Here is a 19,083-nt window from a genome sequence, read left to right as displayed (position 1 = left end):
CTTTATGGGATGCACATGTCGAGGGAACAGATTCAGGCTCCATCCCATGTCATCCTTTCCAAGGCGTCGAGTTGAAGCGAGTAACAAGCGTTGGATGTTGTGCTTGCTCAAGCACGTCTTTTCCAACACATTTATAAGGTTTCGCTTTCGTACCCCGTAGCTGTGCGTGGGATTGACATGATGGGCCCGTGCGATTGTTTGTCGAGTTTAAATCACACAATCGTGATGTTTGCATGTAAGTGTGTGTATGTGTATCGACATCGATGAAACGAGTGCATTATCCAAAATACCTCCGAAATTCTGAGAACAGCGTCGATGGTATGTTAAATCACACTGACTCATCTTGGCATCCATGATTTGTCCGTCCGCATCTAATCATCTAGAATCTAGATTCTAGACCTGTAATCATGATTATAATCCTTTATTGAAATTAACCGGACCTTTATATTCCTTAAATCTACTTTCCAGCTTCGCAGGACTGGTCTCAGCCTTTTGGGGGAAATAGGCTATAGCAGGAGGTAAGAATAGACCTAATGATAGACCTATCAGAGTGAGTTGAGTGATGTTCGATGTTAGATTCCCTCGAGGGCCTGAGAAGACTCCTCGTCGGGTCAGGAGGGTCATGACCATTGGAGGGAGGATGAGGGTTGGGCTAACGAGTGATACAAGTGACAACGAAAATTCAGCTTGATGAACTTATACCGATACGATGAACGGCCATATTCATATTTGACGTCCTTTTAGGATGTGGGAGAAAGAGCTTACACATTGGTAAATACCCTACTGGCAGCACTTTGCATGACAGCCATTTGACCTGCTTTAGGTGATTTCCCAAGGACTTCTTTCTTCTCACTTCCATCTACGGGATCTTTAGTAAGTTTGAACACCTCCACACCGTCCCTCATCTCTTTCCATCGGATACATGAGATGCTGTATCGTTCAAAACCATATCAGCGTTGAATTGTGTACAAAATCTGAGGAAAGCGATGAAAGAGGAGTTTAAACTTACTTGACAACTCCCGCAGAAGCTACACTGGCGAACGGTACTAATTTACCCAAAATATCCTTGGCGGCCGGACTGACTCTCAATCTTGGTACTAATCGACTTAATGATACGGCCAGGAATACAGAGGTGAACGTAGCTGCTACGTAAGCTATGACATGACACATCTGTCAGTTACTTTCGGGCCATCCACTACGATGGTCTAGCTCATTTACCTGTACCGATCTCCTGTGGTGTCATCTCAATGGATTTATTGGCATTGCTGAAATTGACCTATCGTTCAATGAGCTCGCCGTGTCACTAGTGACTTGTAGGGAAGATGGTACATACGGCTACGTTCAATGTTTGATTCGCCCACTGCCAGAATATGACACTTTTCAAACTTGGGTTAGGCATGAGCATACCGGCCTGAGCGTAACTGTCAGCAGGATGAATAGGAAATCATCATGATCTGGTATATATCGGGCGATTGAACTCACACATATTCTGTAGTAAGATGTCTCTAGCATCAGCTGTACTCTTATTGCGAGAAGATTCAGAGAGAAAAACTCACATCAAGTTGGTAGGTACGAATGCAGACATTCTAAATGGTAATGGTACGGGTTTACCAGTATCTGGGTGAATAGATGAATTGACCACTATACACGGCGTACCATCACGGATTAGCAAGGAATATATATATAGACTTGACCTCATTCGTGTTGTTTTTGGTGGAATGGTTCGGATTAGATGTCACTGACATTGCTTAGCATTATCATAGATTTCTTTCTGCTGCTGATTCACCCAATACCCTTTCTGTCCAGCTTCTTTGATCTTACTTTCGAAATTCGTTACATCTTTCTGAGCTTTCTCGAGTTGTGCGGAGGAAGCGAGCAAAGTGAGAGGGGATGTGGTGGAGTAGAAGTATGCCAATCTTCCTCCTACAATCATGTATCTCAATATCATCCAGAAGTTATGGGTCGAGTGGTTGACACTCACCATACGAGGAAAGATCGAATCGAGGTTTAGCTATGATATACGGTGTTAGCTTGTGTTTTCCTTCTGGAAAAAAGAAGCAGCCAGCTCACAAATATCGTATAAGCCAGCCTGAGCACTCATCTTGATTCGTTTGTACTCAAGGGAGAAGCAGTAGGGGTGTGAAGATGAAGTGAAAAGCTTGAACAGAGTTGTTATCGACAAGACACTGTGTTGACTGAAAAAAACCGCTCAATCTCTGATCACTGATCCATGCGCTTAAACCCTATTCAATCCGGCTAAATCCCGGATAAACTACATCCTCCATTCGATTGACCCCATGTCCTGTGACTTTCCAACTGGCCTTTCTTTCATCCTTCTTCGTATCAACCCAATGAACATGAGATGACAACATGGGATCCAGTCAATCCCAGCCATCTTCCTCATCACCAACAGCATCCTCTACCGAAGCAGTCCGGCCTTCTGCATCCCCCTTGAATCCCCAACGTCAATCAATCCTCTCATACTTCTTCAACCCCTCCACTCCTACACGCACACACGATCACTTGCACCCGACCGCCCTGGAGGTCCGACTGGTCAGCAAATACCTGGTACATCTAGGTATACCCAGTGAGCTCATACCGAGGGTATTGGACCAAGCGGAATATTGGTCAGGATGTAGAAGACAACGTACCAAGCATATCTATGTGGATTCTATGTTACCACAATATCGGTCAGCCAATAACCCGCAATATACAGTGGACGGACCTGATCATGAGCAAGTTGTAGAGCTCTTTCAAGCTGCATTGGTGCATGATGGTGGTGGGCTGAAGAATAGGAATGGAAATGTATGGTATCTCGTTAGTTCCCCTATAGGATGTACGAGAAGACCAAACTCAGGATCTGGACCAGGCGTTATCGCTCAACATGAAACAACAATGGATCTGGATAGAGTTTGGATAAGGAAATGTGTTATTGAGACGTTATCGAAAGATCAAGGGTGGAGTAGTAACAACCCTGCTCATTATGGTAAGTACAACCCCATACCAATTCATCTATAACACAAGTGCACCAACTGTATACGTAAGACTGAATTTGTTCATAGGAACATACGAACAAAGTTATTCTTGGTTTGAAATATCCCTTCTCCGAGGGGACAAAGAAGTTGAAGGATCTAGACATTCCATACAGAACAACGTTCATGCGGGACAATACTATAAACCCCATTGTAATATCTTATCGGCAGATCATCCGACTTTCAGACTGGCTCAACCGGGAGATAGGATCGTTCTCTGGGTGAGGGCTCAATATCAGGTAAGTCCTCTCATGTCATCATTCTGGATATTCGGATTGACCGACGATTGCGTGATGGTATCGTTGTGCTTAGGGATGGTTGAATATTGTCAAGTGAGTTCAATGGTGTTCGTTGGAATCAGGAACGCGTTGTGACTGATCAAACAATTGTGACTTGTCTCCATAGAGAAGCGGCTATAACAGTATTCACATCACCTTATCCACCCTCAACATAGTCTAACGCCTGTAACAGACTTCAGCGCTTACACTCGTGTCACATACCGATCATCTAATGATATCTGACAATCTTACTGTAATCAATCCGATCAATCACCTAATCATCTGGATCAGATTCACTGTCCCCTCACAGGCTATGGAGAAAATACGACCAACATGAAGCCACCGAGGACATCAGAGCTTGCCAGTGATTTGATAAGCTTCGATAACTACATGATAGTATATCCGGCTCTCTGATACATTCATCCCCAAAAAGACTCCGCTTCTACGAATAGATCGTGGATCGCACCTGTCCGTGGGAAATAGTAACTATGTGATGGTCGGAAAGAGACGAGTGACTATGTATCCCGAGAAGATAGATATCAATACCATCGTCGACCTGTAAGGAGATAACAGTGCTCTGAGCAGAGATAGATCCCAACATCATGTATTTGCATGCTATTTACTAAAACGTTGCCTACATGAAGAGTGATCCTCTAGTGCTCCTGCCTACTGATGTATCGTGGCTCTATCAATGGTCGATGGATCTCTACCTGTCGACCTCAACTATCCATGATGTCTCTCAGATGGCGCCTTTGCTTGCCACTGTTGAGCCGAAGGAAGGTACTGTTCATTGCTGTTCACTCCTTAAACTAGCATGCGACGCATGGGTCCTTTGGCTTCGGACATGTTGAGTTTAACATCAATCTTCTCTCTCATTCTTCTTCCCACCTACCTCATCGATCTATTCCCATCCATGACTATCAATCATGTACCTCCTACCTCTCATCACCTTACCTCTGCTCATATCAGCTTCTCCTCATCCGAGAAAGCATACTCAGACTGATCCCACTGTCATACTCGAATCATGCGATTACAACGTCACCTTGACTGGAAGACATGATCAATCCTTCAATCAGGATCTATACCTTGGCATACCTTATGCTCAACCTCGTATGTCCATTTCCTCTCGTCATCATCAGATTTCTAGCTGATCCAAACCTCGCTCTCAATCAAGCCATTGGTACAAAAAGGTTCCGACCCCCTGAACCATACACCTACGATGAAGATTTGGTAGTTCAACAACATGGTCCAGCATGTCTACAAGCGCCCAATACCACTGCTGATGGACAATACGGGATGAGCGAGGATTGTCTGTTCCTCGACGTATATGCTTCTCATCGCCCAGAGTGGCAAAACGAGAAGTTACCAGTATTGGTTTACATGTCAGCTTTTCCTTCTACTTATGGTGAAGACTTAGCTGACGTGAGATCGTCGTGTATGGAATAGTCACGGAGGAAGTGCCATTGAAGGTACAGCATCAATCTACAATGGATCTTATCTTGTCGCCCGCTCTCAGAAGATCGTAAGTCAGCCGATTACCATCCTATAACTAAAGCGCGGAGCTAACCAATGATCATTATGAATGCATACAGGGAAACCCTATAATCCTCGTAGTGACAAATTTCCGATTAGGTATATTCGGGTTTGGGTTAGTAAACTTCCATCCACTAAATCACTATCGTCTATTCGCTGATCTTGACGTAATCTGATGTTCTTTAGTTACGGTTCAGGATTCGCTGAGAATGGAGCCGCCAACTTGGCAATGAGAGATAACATCGCTGCTCTACAATGGGTAAAAGAGCATATACATTCTTTCGGAGGTGATCCCAACAAGGTGAATCCATCTCATCTGTAATATCAGCTCCAACTGGATATGCTGACAGAGGTTTTCGCAATCAGGTTACTGTTCTTGGCGGATCATCTGGTTCAGTGGCAATATCACTTCTATACCTCAATCCAGAGTTTGATTTGTTTAGATCAGCCGTAAGAACCTCTCATCCCCCATGTGCGTTGAAGTGGTACTAAGAGATGTAATAGATCATGTCTTCAGGCTCGCAGAATTCACCTCCGATGGGACCAACAGGTACAACTTGGGAAGACGCCTATCAATATCTATTGCAAATTACCAAGTGTATTACTCCTCAACAAGATACAACCCCTTTCGAGTGTCTGAGATCGTTACCTGCTGATATTCTGCTGGAAGCTCAATTTGCTTTGAGAACTGACCCTAGGTGGAGCACGAGGTGCGTCATTCCCAGGGAACATGGATTCACAGCTTACTTTGTTTGGATCTAACAACAAATAGTTTCATCTTCGGTAGGCTCATACACTTTTTAACAAGGACAAGTTACACATGCTGATTATGGCAAATGCGTCTGTTAGGACCGAGTATTGACGGCGATCTAATACCTAAATCACCCTACGAGCTACTCGAAGAAGGTAAATTCGCTAAAATCCCATTTATCGCTGGTGATGTCAAAGATGAGTGAGTCAAGGTGTCCGAGTACTATATGTTGCATTGATAATTCAGCTCCTGAGTGACAACTCTCAGAGGAACAGTCTTCACTGCGCCAACTGTCAACGCATCTTCGTTATTCGCCGTGCTGAACGCGATCGTGCCTATAGATCCTTCTCTGATGTTGCTAGACGAGCTTCAAGGCGCCTATCCGGATGATCCTTCTTTAGGGTCGTAAGTGGCGTTTCTGTGCTGTTCATCACCCCAGTGCTGACGTGATCGACTTTTCAGACCTTTCGACACTGGTGATGAAACGTTTGGATTGGATCCTACGTGAGTGACATCCCACAGAGCACTGCGTTATGTATCTCCAAATTTTTTGACGATCTTTGATTGTTGAATAGGTACAAACGAGCTGCCGCTATATTTGGAGACGTAGCCTTCCAGGCTCCTCGAAGACATTTCTTATGGGCTGCAAAAAGATATGGCTTGAAGGATACCTGGACATACCAATTCGAGCAGATCAGTCCCGATAGACCAGCTTACTTGGGTGGTAAGTGGGGTCTTCTGACAATACAAGTGACGAAAGATCGCATCTGATAATCTCCTTCATAATAGTATCTCACGCTACGGACGTACCGTATTTCTTCGGTACTGCCAGACCAGGTGTAGGCGATCCTCATTATTTGCAATTCAACCATACAGAGCAAGATCACGAGTTGAGCGATACGGTGATCGATTATTGGTGAGCCTCTCGTCGATAAAAAAAAATATAGCGAGGTAGAATTTCCGTTGACATAGCGGCTGTAATGAATTGATGAGAGTAGGATAAATTTCATCTTTCACACTGATCCAAATCCGATTTCATCCAATGAAGAAGAATGTCTCGTCGAATGGCCAAGATACAACATAGCCGAGGAAAGCAGGAACATGTTGAAATTGAAATTCGGTGAAGTCGAAGTCATCAGTGATGATTATAGGGAAGATGCGATGGATCTGATTTATGGAAACTATAAACAGTTTAATTGGAAGAGAGAGACGATAGAATCCGATTGAATACTCAGCTTACGGTAGGGTAGCGGAAATAACCACACAAGATCTTGAGCAGATTCAGTGAGTAGTTCTCTACAGAGATTAGCATTGTATTATTTCATGATATAATAATATATGAGTCAGGTGTAAATTTCACTCACTTGTTACGACGAATCTCTCACACGTATGCATCCAGTAATGTCAATCACGATCCGATGGTTAGTGATCCTGACCTGACGAACGTATCATCAATGTGATGGATTTGATCCAGACATCCCAAATGCATCTCACATACATTCCTCAATAGATAAGATACGAAACCAAGAGATGTCACATTTTATATTGATGTTATCATTGATTTAATCCATAACAAATTTTTCATCCACAATTTAATTCATTTTGATTGTTGTGTGATATGATTTAAAGGAGTCGTTGGATTAATCCCTTGGTGAAATCGGTAGTGGTTGCTGAACCTATTTACGACAACACAAAAAACAGAAGATCAGTATACCCCATTTCTTATTTCGTGTTGAGCGGAGTACGGTGTACAGAAAGGTGGAAAATGAAGTTTAGACATGGACTCACCTCCCAGATCAGCAGTTCTGATCTTACCTTCCTTTACCAAATCATACGTAGCTCCAGCGATCAAGTTCGCTTGAGATTCCAATCCCAAATGTCTCAACATCATCGTAGAAGATAAGATCAAGGCAGTAGGGTTGGCCTTGTTGGTTCCCATAATATCTTTACCGACATGTCTACAACCAGGTTCGAACAAGGCGTATTCCCGACCAAAGTTACATCCGGGGGTGATACCTGGACCACCTACCAAGGCTGAACCGATGTTGGCGCAGATGGTACCGTATAACTAGATACGATGCGAAGCGCTATCAGTATCATTCCTGCTTTTCTTGACATCATCGTCATTGATCTTATTGAGTATGGGTAATCAACTCACGTTAGGCTACAAAAGAAAAACGATAAAGTTAGCACATAATTGCGACCAGCTTGTTAAGTAGAATGAAACTCACCATAACCATAACATCGAATTGTTGAGGTTTTGATACAAGTTGCATTGCAGTGTTGTCAACGATCATAGCCTCGAACTTGATACCGGTATGACCGTATTCTTGTTCGGCGACTCGTCGACAGGTGTTGAGGAAAAGACCATCACCAAGTTTCATGATGTTGGCTTTGTGGACACAGGTTACTTTCTATATTCGCAAAAAGGTCAAAAAGTCAAAGCTATCAGCGTTATGTTCTAAATCTGATCGATCGGCTTGACTCAAGGGGGATATACGTTGTCGTTGGTAAATCACAAACTCACCTTTCTGTTGTTCTTGACAGCGAAATCAAAGGCGAATCTCGCTATTCTCTCTGCCTTTGCCCTCGTTGAAACTTTCAATGATTCTACGACACCAGGGTACGATTGATGTTCCAAACCACTGTATTCACCCTCGGTGTTCTCTCTGATGATGGCGAAATCAACGTTATCGTGTCTTGTTGGGAAACCAGGTAACGATTTACAGACTACGACGGAAGCGTAGATGTCGAGTTGTTGTCTCATGGCGACGTTCCATGAGTTGTGGCCTGTTTGGTCGATTGGGGTGTAGAGGATACCTGTGGAGTTGAAAGGAAAATAGTGTGAGTTGAGAAAACCAGATAAAAAATGATATGACAGAAGGTGAATAAGTTATCGTATACCAAAAGGGGATCTGCTGATAAAGTTCTCAACACTCACCCTTCAAACCAACTTTATTCCTCTTCAAACTCTCCATAGCTTGTTGGAACAGATCATCCCCACCTGTGGTCTCACCCGATACATCGTATTGTTCCCATTGAACAGGTACTTTCAAAGCTTCGAAGATCTCTTTGACCGAATCAGCAACTTCTTTACCGATACCATCACCTGGTACGAGAGTTACGGTGTATTTGCCTAAACAACTATCAGTCAATCCAGCTGTTCACATGCATTACACGATACTTTGTGTAGACCTACCACCGAATTTAGCAGGGAGCTAAGGAGATCAGAATCAGGTCAGTATTCAGCAACACGTAGAATATTGATTACCCCGAAGAAAACCGATGAAATTCCAATACTCACTCGCTTTTCGTCGACGAGGGTAGCCATAGATCGAGAGACAGGTGCTCGCTGTGATGTAATATCGAGTATATGATAGTACCAAGGATCGCATGATCGGTGAAATGATAAGAAGGGATGCAATGATTCAGTCAGCAAATGTTTGTCTTTCGGGGTTGCACTCCACGGTCATGACTCACCATGGAGGAAGCGGCAGCTGATCGTAAAGCTGATCTAACGGAGGTTCGGAGAGGTGCAGAGATCATTTTGGTGGTTTGTGAGGTTCAGGTGAGCGATGAAGAGTAAGAGACGTAAGATGTAAGATGTCAGATTGAAAAACAACAACGTAGTGGATTGGTTTGTATGGTATGGTATGGGTGGGTTTCTCTTTGTGCTCCTGGGACTCTTTTAGCCCTACGTCAAACCATCCTTTGGGTCCCATCTCGCATCACGGTCCAATTCGGCCGAGTACTGCCGAGCTGGATTACAAACTCACCTACAGTTTTGTAATGCTAATTAGAACTGCTCAAAGGGATTAGGATGGATTACAGTTCCTGGACTGGGAGGCACATGTCACGTGATACAGGTCGATCAACGGGATAATTTCTGGTCCACCTCATGTTGATGCGCCTCAAGAGATGAAGAGACGGAGTGAAAGAGTTGATGGGTGATAGGTTACAAGCAGACCCAGCAAGAGCAAGTGAACGCTACATGCTACGCAAGAGTATCACCAGGATACCATCCCAAGCCAAATTTATCACAGCTATTACGAAACCACACACGATCAGATCACTATCCTCTACTACCACCATGTCAGAAGAATACCCTCAGCCGGAAGCTTCCACTTCAGCTTCAACCTCTTCGATGATCGCACCTGAGCCTGTACCGGCAAAGTTGAAGGTGGCCGATAAATGGCTGAAACCCAATGGACCACCCGTGGGATCCACTTTCGGAGCGAGGTTGTTGGACGATGAGAAAGATGTCTTTGAACATAATGCTTGGTGAGTGGTATCTCTCAAAGAACTGACAATTCACGAACGGAGTGACAGTAATTCCATATTGCAAGGAAGACTCATCACGAATTGTCAGGGATTTGATCGCCATATATTCCCGCTGGATATATACTGAAACGATGAGATACACATAGGGACCACGTAACTCTACCGGAAGATTTCAAATTGAAAGCAGAGGAAATAATGGAATTACATCGGTCTAGTCCAGTAGCTGAGAATCTGAGAGGTGTGTATGAAAATCACCAACATATCAATCTATCACCTGTACCTAGCCATCAAGCTGATTGAATCCGGGGGACGTTTACTGATAGACGGCTACAACTCGAAACCTGAACATTACTGGAACAAGTTTTATTCCAATCATGAAGATGGTTTTTTCAAAGATCGAGGGTGGCTGAGATTGGAATTTCCAGAATTGGTTGAATGCAGTGAAGCTGATGTAAGTGATACACTTATCACTGTAAAATCCAGTCTTTGTCGTATGACGTATGGAAGATGATGCTGATTATGATCTTGGTTGGATATAGGCTGGTCCGAAGATAGTGTTGGAAGTTGGATGTGTGAGTTTATCCTTCATCTTGCTATCCTCGTCAATTTTATCTCCCGATCATAGATCATAGACCATGACAAGAACAGGAAAGAGATTCATAGCTGATTGTATACCACGACGGGATACAGGGCGCAGGAAACACCGTATTTCCCTTATTGATGAGAAACGAAAACCCCCATTTACAAATATACGCCACAGACTATTCGAAAAGAGCGATTGAGGTGGTGAAATCGAATAAGATGTACCCAAGGGCTGAACATGGTTTGGGTGAATTACACGCAAGTGTATGGGATATCACTTCGAAACCTAGCACTTCAGCTGGCGAGCAGAATACAATAAACAGTACAGAAGAAGATTTAGATCTGTCAAAATTAGAACTGTCAGATAAAAAGACTTATTCATTGCCTGAAGGTATTCAGCCAGGGAGTGTAGATGTGATATCGGTGATTTTCGTTTTATCTGCTTTACATCCTAAGGAATGGGATCAGGCTATACATAACCTGTATACTGTGAGCGAACTCAACACACGATTTCTCGAATGACTGTGTATGCTGATCGATGACTTTTTGGTTTCATTCCACATTATAGGCATTGAAACCAGGTGGTCTCTTGTTGATAAGAGATTACGGAAGACATGATCTGGCCCAATTACGAATAAAGAAGAACCGTCTCTTAGATCCCGAGACACCCAATCTGTATATCAGAGGAGACGGTACGAGGGTGTATTTCTTTGAGAAAGAGGAATTGGAAGGGATGTTGGTCAAGCCTCCTACCCTCACACCCACAATTGAAGGAGAGACTGAGGAGAAGCAAAAGATGTTCGAGGTTTTACAGCTAGGAGAAGATAGGCGATTGGTGAGTCCTCTGGAACCTGATGAGAATGGCCGTTGATTGCTAGTGCTGATATCTGTTTGGTACGACTTTAGATCGTTAATAGGAAAGAGAAGAAACAGATGTATAGGATATGGTTACAAGTGAAAGCGAAAAAGTTGTAGGCTTATAGAATTATATATCTGTAAACTGCATGATAGGTCGGAACAGTGTGATCATATTGTATATATACGTATAGTCTCTCTTATTGCTGCACATCACAGTGAGAACTATGCATTGCATAGTCCTGTCGGTTCATTGGATAGACATACGACATACTGTACAAGGTCTATCCTCTATTCCTCCAGAGATAGTCTGGTTGGGAATCGATGAGTTGAGGATGCGTTAGATCTTCATCTGTGAGATCGGTGGGCGGTCTTCATCGTACATCAATCGCGAGGTCTTGGCAGAATTATGCTTTGCCCAATTTCTAGGATGACGGAAGCACAGATGGATCAGGATTGAATCATTAAAAAAGTGTTGATCGCTAAATCCATCTATCCTATCTGGGATTACCAATATCACTCACCTTATCGACTTTAGCTCTCATCAACTTCCTCTTCTTCTTCCCCTTCTCTGCCTCTCCTCCTGCTTCGGTCTGCGGTGGAGGACTGGGTGATCTAGGTGGTGGGAGGGGTTTGGCATTCGCTTGAGCGATCTTGGATCGAGCTTTGGCTTCTTTCGAAGGTCTTTTGGTGAATTTTGCTGATCTTCCCATAGTACGTTATGTCTTGTTGCGGGTGTTTCAGTGGTTGGTATGGATATTCAGTACAAGTGTACTCTACTCGTTGGTATTATTGCCTCTGAAATGAAGAGGAGCTAGCTGCCTTGGACATTTAACATTTCCTGTTTTCATCGATATTGGTGTGGTGCCTTGGCTTTATGTCAGGAACGACCTGACCTCCCCACGTGGATTCCGACTTATCGTTGGGTGTCGCCATCGTCTGTTGTGGGTTGTGGCCGGCCCGTGCGCATGTAACCATATATATACATAGATCATTCTTGTAACCTTCTTCTAGATACAACACATACCACCATGTCATAGCTCAGCATCATCATCCAATACCCAGACGAAACAAGCAATATGAGCATCACCCCATCCCTACCGCAACTCACCACCACACCCCCTCCACCTGATCCCCCACGTCGTAGATTCGGTTCAGCGACAGCTACAGCCCCCAAAAGGGCCGACCGACCTTCGTTCTCATCCTCATCCATCTCTTCCCCGGCCTTGATCGCTCCTCCTCCGGATGTACAGCGCACTCGATCAGCTTCGTCTGCATCATCAACTGCCTCTGGCCCTAACACCCCAACCCAGGGACAGGGAGGGTTCGATATTGGCTTGGCAGCTGATAAGGCTCAACAATGGTTATCCACCTGGGCACCGAGGGGTGAAGGTCGATCTAGAGAATTCCTCACCAATACCTTAAATGGAGTAGCCAACGTAGCAAGTCAGGTATCGAATAATCTCAATAGAGAAGGGTTCGGATCGAGATCCAACAGTTTTGCATCCGCCTCGACTCCTTCCGTACAAGGTCAAGCTAGTATACCTTCGTCTCCTGAGGAGAGATTCGGAGGTTCAGCGGTAGTATCTGGCTCAGCATTATCGATCTCCCCTTCCCCTAACCCACTTCCACCAATTATCAACCATACAACTTCTACACCTGCTCTGCCAGTCCAGAGGAAGATACCTCAACCTGCCAATCTATCGAGACTAGGTCATAGCAATTCTACCACTTCTACACCAACTACTACCACTGGCTCGTCAGCATTGACATCGAAACTCAATGGAAGCGCCAATGGTAGTACCAGCTCGTTACCCCTACATGGTCCATCCCATCTTAATCCCAATGCACCTTCTATCCCATCAGGACATCGCCGAAACTCTTCTACCGCTTCAAATCCAAGTAGTCATAGGAGGACATCATCATTCGGAATATCATTAGGCAAATCACCGTCTATAAGTCGATCTGCAAGTTTGACCAAACAGGCGACGACGAAATCGGCTGGAATGCCATATAAGATTGGGTTCCAGCCTCAGGGGGTGAAACATGATAGGACGGAGGAGTTTGTTAGGGCTAGAAAGATTAAAGGGGAAGATAGGGAGAGGGAAGAAGGGAGGCTGGGAAGAAGGTGGGCAAAGGTGAGTTTGGAAGGTATGCGATACCGTAAACTTGTGGATTCCGCATTTTGATTGTTGGAATCATGTCATTGGAATCTGATCTCTCTTACTGACACTATCCTTACTATCTATTCAACAGCTCGTTGACCTTCATTTCAACCCGACCGTTCCCAATCCTTTACCAACCGTACCCACACTCACGAGATCATCCTCATCTACATTCTCAATATCAAGTCTGGCATCCGGAAGTGGAGGTAACGATCGGCGCAGATCGTTACTTTCGATAGATGGAGCGCTGGATGCGTTGAAACCAAAAGATGTGTGGAAAGGGTTTAAGAGTGGACCTGGACCCGGAGGTGAAGAAGGGAAAAAGAGAGGTGAGGGTTTTGATCTTCTCCTGCCAGTGGTCATGCTCAGGCTGACTGACACGCATGTATGATGTAGCTGCTGAACAGGCGATAGTGAAGTGGGAAGATGATGGTGAAGTGAAAAAGTGTCGCATATGCCAGTGAGTGGATATTCTGTGCAGACGGTTATTACCGTTTATCGCATTTTTTTCTGACATTTTGTCGACGAGCGTGGAACCTGACTGACTGATGTATCTGCAGATCATCATTCTCACTCTCTAATCGTAAACATCACTGCCGCTTATGCGGTCGTATAATATGTTCCCTACCCCCTACTCCCCCAGCATTGTTAGCGGTCCAGATCCAGTTATTTGCACCTGCCAACCCTGAAGCTACATCCACCAATTCTCAAGGCGGTTTACCACCCGGCACTCGACGAGAGAAATGTTCGTTGCTGTTAGTGGCAGATTGGAAGACCGGTAGAGGAGAGGAGGTGGAAGAGGGATTTGTGGGATGGATGAAGATGGATGATCAGTCTGATCAAGCTATACATCCTACTGTCACTAATATCGAACCGAACCAAAAGTCTCCAGCGAGTCGGACAAGGAGATCGAGATTGAGTACGAATTCGATATCATCTTCTATAAGTGAGGACCCTCAAGTCCACGATAAAGAAAGGAGTATACCACTGCCTCAACAGCCTAAGGAAGTTCAGGTCAAGGGATGCAGAGTGTGCAGGGAGTGTTGGAGTGTAGTATCGTGAGTTTGTTTATCCTATCCTCAACGTTGGATAATTCGCTAATCGTGACATTGATATACAGTCGTAAGCAGAAAATGCAAGATCGACAGAGAGTGACTGGGTTCGCAAGGTTATATTCTGCTTTGAGGAGTTTACAAAGCAATATAGAAGAGTTGATGCCTGAATTTGAAGATTTATTGGCTGATCTAACGTGAGTTCACATTTTTTCCATCTTCCCTTAATTCAAAACGCAATCAAGCTGATAACGTCTCCCTTTTGATTTTGTAATCCAAAGCGAATCGGATAATCCACTCGAACCTTCCCCTGAAGTATTATCAATCCACAAACAGCTCTTGACCCTCTTGACTCAGTATGAACATTTATCAAAGCGAATAGGAGGGTTGACGTGCGAAGAAGGATCAAGTCAGGCTATAGTGCAATCTGCCGTGGCGAGGTCTGCAGCCGGGTTCTTGGCTAGGGAAATGGTCAAATTGCAGGTGAGTGCGGTGCAAATGAGATGTAGTCACATCCTCCGCCTATTCCTGTCTTAAGGTTGTTTTGATGGCATGACGGAGAAAACAAATCCTAATTTTGATTATGTAGACTCTTCAAAAATTGCAAAAACGAGCAGCCAACGCTAAACGCAGATCTCTCCGGATCCACGAATTGACCTTATCGGATTCGATGAACGGTACGAGTCTATCCGATGGGAGTGGAACTACGACACCCACATCGGAGTTGTTGGTGGATAAAGAGATTGAAGATGTTGCGGTGGTTTTACAACCTCTTCTAGAACAAGAAGCTCAATTAGAGTGAGTCTTTTCCTTTCAACTAACCTGCGCTGTCAAGGTGTAGTAATTAGTGACCTCAGATATACTGACCAAGTCGGTGTTTTTGGTGTCTATAGAGTGTATATATCTGATGCGAATTCGCAAAGGAAATATGAAGATTCGAAAGCTTTGAATGAAGCTTTGAGAGAGATTAGGTTGGAGATTGAACGGATCACTCAGAGGGCTAAGTGAGAATGCGACATGTGGGTCATTATGATGCTGAATTGCGGCTTGGTGGAATGGCACGAGGACAAGCTTATTCACTGAGAAGGGATTGAGGAGGCCTTTCCAGCTTGAAGGCGTTTTGTTGTATGAGTAGGAAGCCAAAAAAAGACGAAACAAATGAGTAAATAGTATTTTTATATATCATGCAGTAATCGTTGTATAGATATGTACATTCTAGTAGACTTAGCGAGTACAAGGGATACTGAGCAGAGATGCATGCTTGCTGTTCGGTGTGCACACCCCACGAGTAGTGGTGATAGATGATCTCCTCGAGTGTTGTATTCCCATGCATGATATTCAGTGTAAGCATATATAATTTGGTATCATTTTGATTTTGTTCTTTCATTCCTCTTTTATCGTTTTTCCTTTTCGAGTGTAACATCTAAAATCCTTGTTAGCGATTCTTAGAATCTGGTGGTGAGTCTCTCGTGGATTTTGAGCAAGTCGGACTGAAGTATTAATGGAACATAGGTCAGCTGGATGTGCGAGTGCGACAATAACTAGACAGTGAATATGAGGCGAAGGCAAGGAAGAACTCACGGTCACTCCCATAGCTGTCACATCGGCACCTGCACCTGCACCTTGGATGATAAGTGGTCGGGGTGAGTATCTGCAATAGTGTCACAGAATCAGATCAATCATCTTTTCCAGTCGAAACGAGGCTTGACTTGACTTACCTCTTAGTAGTGAATGAGATGATGTTATCTGAACCTTTAAGAGCAGTAGCGAAAGCGTGATCTGTAGGGTATCTGTAATTAACAAAGCACATCAAATCAACTCATGCTCTTTCCAATATATGAAGTTATCTCTATCCCTTCCTTTCAAAGAAAACGCCTACTCACTTTCCAAGTTTGCATTCTACTTTACCTTCTTTCAAATCGATGACTCCAACATATCTAACCACTTTACCTTCTTTCCTAGCCTCCTCTCGGACTTTGTCAAAGTACTCGTCACCTTCGGCTAATCTCTCGAGGTACTCTTCCTTGGTAGAAGCGTTGGACAAAACTTGAGGAACGAGAGATTCGGTGGGCACAGATGCGTAGCCTTCTGGGAGTGCTGGAGAGGTGGGGATAAGTCGGGAGAGGATAGTGAGTTTACGGGCGACGTCTGTTCCAGAGAGATCGTCTCGGGGGTCAGGCTCCTACGATACATGTTAACAATAAGCACCACATACAAGAATTGGACGATTCGAGTATATATGAAGTAGAGACCCCTATATCTGCTTGGCGAATGAGTAGTTTGAACACTCACGGTATATCCCTTATCCTTTGCTACCTTTACGACCTCTGAGAATTTCACATCCCCACCTTCGACCTTGGAGAACTCATTGAAGATATAACTGAGCGTTCCCGAAAATACACCTTCAATCTTGTAGATCTCATCTCCAGTTTCCACCAAGTCCTTCAAAGAGGACAAGATGGGTAGACCAGCTCCCACAGTCGATTCACCATAATACAAAGTAGGTGTATTAGGATAAGTTTTCGATTTGATGTCGTTATACAACGATAACGCAGAAGAAGTACCTTTCTTGTTGGGAGTGACGATGTTGATTCCCATACCGAGTATCTGAGGGTAGATGGAAGGTATCAAATCTGATCCAGTGGAATCGATAAAGATTCCTGCTCCGGAGGTCTCACTAGGAGATAGGAGCGACAAGATCGATTGGATATCTAATGGTGTACCGTGTTGTTCCAAAATTGGGAGATAGTTTGTAGGAGTGATTTGACCGCCTGGAAGAGGGAGAGAGATGGATTGTCGGGAGTTGGCAATGAGGATGAGGTTGAACCGACTGTTGAGCGGTGGGGAGAGCAACTGAGAGAGAATGGCTTTTCCTACGCCGCCGAGACCGATTAGAGCCACGGGGACGGGTCGAGGAGCGAATGCGGACATCTTGGTAATTTAAAGGGGTTCTGTAGTATTTCTTATGAGAAGTATGAGAATATAGGAGATTGGAAACATGGATGGAAGAAGAATACCGAAATCTCACTCTACCACTCCCACTTTTTTTCGTCTGTACTCGTAGCATTCATTTCACCAGACTCCAATTGGGGCTCCGATATTCCGGTAGAAACCACGACCACTACTATCATACAAACTTGCAAGAACATTACCAATCCTCGTTCTCTCTCTGTTCATCCCTTGTTCTTGTCTACGAAGCACAGATAAAGCATATACATCCATGATGAGGCCATGCGACCTCTCATCCGACTTCCGAATATAGCACTGGCACTGGCACGAAATGCTCAAAGGAACATATCCAATATCCCGCCGCCGAAGAGGAAAAGGGAGTTGAACCTCTTATCTCAATTCCAACGACCACCTCCTCGTACACCCCTTAAGGAGGTGGTAGGAGAGTCATCACAATCTACCCAAGATGGGATTGAAGGAGATGAAGATCAGTTCAAGACTAGTTCGACCACTCCTGTGGTCTCGTCAATTCAGGAAATACCATCAGGCGATCAAGGGATGAAAATCATTGATGCAATTCCAGCTATGAAGAACATTCCACCTTTAGAGGTACACGAGGGTAGACGAATGAGAGAAATGGTCGTCCAAGGAGTTGGTATACCTCCTAGACCCATTCCACCAGGTGAAGAAGGTATGTGATAAGTCTTGTATCGTAACATGTTCTTCTGGCTTTCATATATAGCTGGTTAACTGACTTTTATGGTATGGTACGCCTCAAATAGAATGTTGTATGTCAGGCTGTGTCAATTGTGTGTATACGATCTATGCAGACGACCTGGAAGCATATAACGAAGCTATCGAACTAGCGAAAGAAAGACTCAAGAAGTCTAATATACCGGAAAAAGACTGGCCTGAGGAGATGAAAGATCAGAAAAGTGACGGAGAGATGAAAGAAGACGTGGTGAGGGAGGTCGATCCTGTTATGAGTGCTTTCCTTGCGTGAGTATCAAGTTCTAACATGGAATGATCTGAATATCAAAAGCATGTTGGCTGATTTTATGGCTGCTTGGATAGTCTCGAAAATAAGTTGAAGAGCAAGTAATATCGCACGGACTTTCGCTATTCATTCGCTATGATGAAGAGCTCCTATGGACGATCATCTATCTACAATCCATTTGTCAATTATCATTCAACGAAAGACAATGCATCGCTCACGTCTGATCCAATCAAAGTCTTTCTGTCTGGATAAACTTTCGCAGTGGGCAATGTAGTTAGTATCTATCATCTTCATCCACCCCGCCGTTTAATTCTGCTCCGATATCAAAGTTTGCATTTCGGCAGCTCGAATCATTGATTTCCCTCAACAACCCAAAATGAAAAAAAGCAAACCGAAGATACTAAACTACAGCACTCGGGATTCCCAAATGGTCCCCCACTTTGGTACTAACCGAGCGACACCCAGGTTGAATTGCGCAGATCTGACGCGATGCGATGTTTTCTGGATTCTATGGCCGTAGATGCAATAGTCATCAATATGAATATGACTTCGAAAGAGGATGATAGACATTGAAGATTGGAAGTGCAATTGGATACGCTTGTATAGAG

The 19,083-nt window shown here is 44.2% G+C and overlaps 9 protein-coding genes across 9 annotated transcripts; 5 read left to right on the top strand and 4 right to left on the bottom strand.

Annotated features, from left to right (window-relative positions):
* Positions 1 to 411: 411 nt before the first annotated feature.
* On the bottom strand, positions 412 to 2,101 carry I203_107031 (uncharacterized protein; the record flags this gene model as incomplete). The annotated part of the gene is made up of 9 exons (XM_019145117.1): positions 412 to 652; positions 766 to 930; positions 1,010 to 1,154; positions 1,219 to 1,276; positions 1,334 to 1,421; positions 1,557 to 1,641; positions 1,744 to 1,923; positions 1,982 to 2,011; positions 2,071 to 2,101. The coding sequence occupies 9 exons, from the start codon at positions 2,099 to 2,101 to the stop codon at positions 412 to 414; spliced, it is 1,023 nt and encodes a 340-aa protein (XP_019004936.1).
* A 269-nt stretch (positions 2,102 to 2,370) lies between these two features.
* Positions 2,371 to 3,486, top strand: I203_107030 (uncharacterized protein; the record flags this gene model as incomplete). Its single annotated transcript, XM_019145116.1, has 4 exons — positions 2,371 to 2,986; positions 3,063 to 3,271; positions 3,345 to 3,364; positions 3,438 to 3,486. The coding sequence occupies 4 exons, from the start codon at positions 2,371 to 2,373 to the stop codon at positions 3,484 to 3,486; spliced, it is 894 nt and encodes a 297-aa protein (XP_019004935.1).
* Positions 3,487 to 4,236: 750 nt separating this feature from the next.
* I203_107029 (uncharacterized protein) lies at positions 4,237 to 6,821 on the top strand (the record flags this gene model as incomplete). Its single annotated transcript, XM_019145115.1, has 14 exons — positions 4,237 to 4,420; positions 4,485 to 4,692; positions 4,757 to 4,832; positions 4,903 to 4,958; positions 5,030 to 5,144; positions 5,210 to 5,293; positions 5,348 to 5,553; positions 5,616 to 5,626; positions 5,693 to 5,795; positions 5,862 to 5,999; positions 6,057 to 6,098; positions 6,170 to 6,318; positions 6,384 to 6,510; positions 6,593 to 6,821. 14 exons carry the CDS (start codon positions 4,237 to 4,239, stop codon positions 6,819 to 6,821), a joined length of 1,728 nt encoding a protein of 575 aa, XP_019004934.1.
* Positions 6,822 to 7,217: 396 nt separating this feature from the next.
* I203_107028 (isocitrate dehydrogenase, NAD-dependent) lies at positions 7,218 to 9,140 on the bottom strand (the record flags this gene model as incomplete). The annotated part of the gene is made up of 9 exons (XM_019145114.1): positions 7,218 to 7,270; positions 7,383 to 7,662; positions 7,753 to 7,758; positions 7,826 to 8,008; positions 8,122 to 8,414; positions 8,536 to 8,730; positions 8,794 to 8,812; positions 8,899 to 8,946; positions 9,075 to 9,140. 9 exons carry the CDS (start codon positions 9,138 to 9,140, stop codon positions 7,218 to 7,220), a joined length of 1,143 nt encoding a protein of 380 aa, XP_019004933.1.
* A 544-nt stretch (positions 9,141 to 9,684) lies between these two features.
* Positions 9,685 to 11,432, top strand: I203_107027 (uncharacterized protein; the record flags this gene model as incomplete). The annotated part of the gene is made up of 7 exons (XM_019145113.1): positions 9,685 to 9,875; positions 10,022 to 10,113; positions 10,199 to 10,326; positions 10,415 to 10,447; positions 10,566 to 10,946; positions 11,026 to 11,292; positions 11,364 to 11,432. The coding sequence occupies 7 exons, from the start codon at positions 9,685 to 9,687 to the stop codon at positions 11,430 to 11,432; spliced, it is 1,161 nt and encodes a 386-aa protein (XP_019004932.1).
* A 287-nt stretch (positions 11,433 to 11,719) lies between these two features.
* On the bottom strand, positions 11,720 to 12,025 carry I203_107026 (uncharacterized protein; the record flags this gene model as incomplete). The annotated part of the gene is made up of 2 exons (XM_019145112.1): positions 11,720 to 11,737; positions 11,837 to 12,025. The coding sequence occupies 2 exons, from the start codon at positions 12,023 to 12,025 to the stop codon at positions 11,720 to 11,722; spliced, it is 207 nt and encodes a 68-aa protein (XP_019004931.1).
* A 366-nt stretch (positions 12,026 to 12,391) lies between these two features.
* Positions 12,392 to 15,537, top strand: I203_107025 (uncharacterized protein; the record flags this gene model as incomplete). The annotated part of the gene is made up of 8 exons (XM_019145111.1): positions 12,392 to 13,450; positions 13,569 to 13,806; positions 13,874 to 13,937; positions 14,038 to 14,535; positions 14,598 to 14,726; positions 14,811 to 15,012; positions 15,119 to 15,327; positions 15,423 to 15,537. 8 exons carry the CDS (start codon positions 12,392 to 12,394, stop codon positions 15,535 to 15,537), a joined length of 2,514 nt encoding a protein of 837 aa, XP_019004930.1.
* Positions 15,538 to 15,974: 437 nt separating this feature from the next.
* Positions 15,975 to 17,460, bottom strand: I203_107024 (uncharacterized protein; the record flags this gene model as incomplete). The annotated part of the gene is made up of 5 exons (XM_019145110.1): positions 15,975 to 16,019; positions 16,111 to 16,180; positions 16,248 to 16,319; positions 16,413 to 16,711; positions 16,822 to 17,460. 5 exons carry the CDS (start codon positions 17,458 to 17,460, stop codon positions 15,975 to 15,977), a joined length of 1,125 nt encoding a protein of 374 aa, XP_019004929.1.
* Positions 17,461 to 17,760: 300 nt separating this feature from the next.
* Positions 17,761 to 18,580, top strand: I203_107023 (uncharacterized protein; the record flags this gene model as incomplete). The annotated part of the gene is made up of 3 exons (XM_065518119.1): positions 17,761 to 18,169; positions 18,261 to 18,477; positions 18,553 to 18,580. The coding sequence occupies 3 exons, from the start codon at positions 17,761 to 17,763 to the stop codon at positions 18,578 to 18,580; spliced, it is 654 nt and encodes a 217-aa protein (XP_065372849.1).
* Between the last annotated feature and the right edge of the window lie 503 nt (positions 18,581 to 19,083).

Source organism: Kwoniella mangroviensis, chromosome 2 (assembly GCF_000507465.2).
Source record: "Kwoniella mangroviensis CBS 8507 chromosome 2, whole genome shotgun sequence".
Taxonomy (NCBI): Eukaryota; Fungi; Basidiomycota; class Tremellomycetes; order Tremellales; family Cryptococcaceae; genus Kwoniella; species Kwoniella mangrovensis.
Note: the sequence above shows the minus strand (reverse complement) of the source record. Positions and strands in the feature narration are given on the sequence as shown.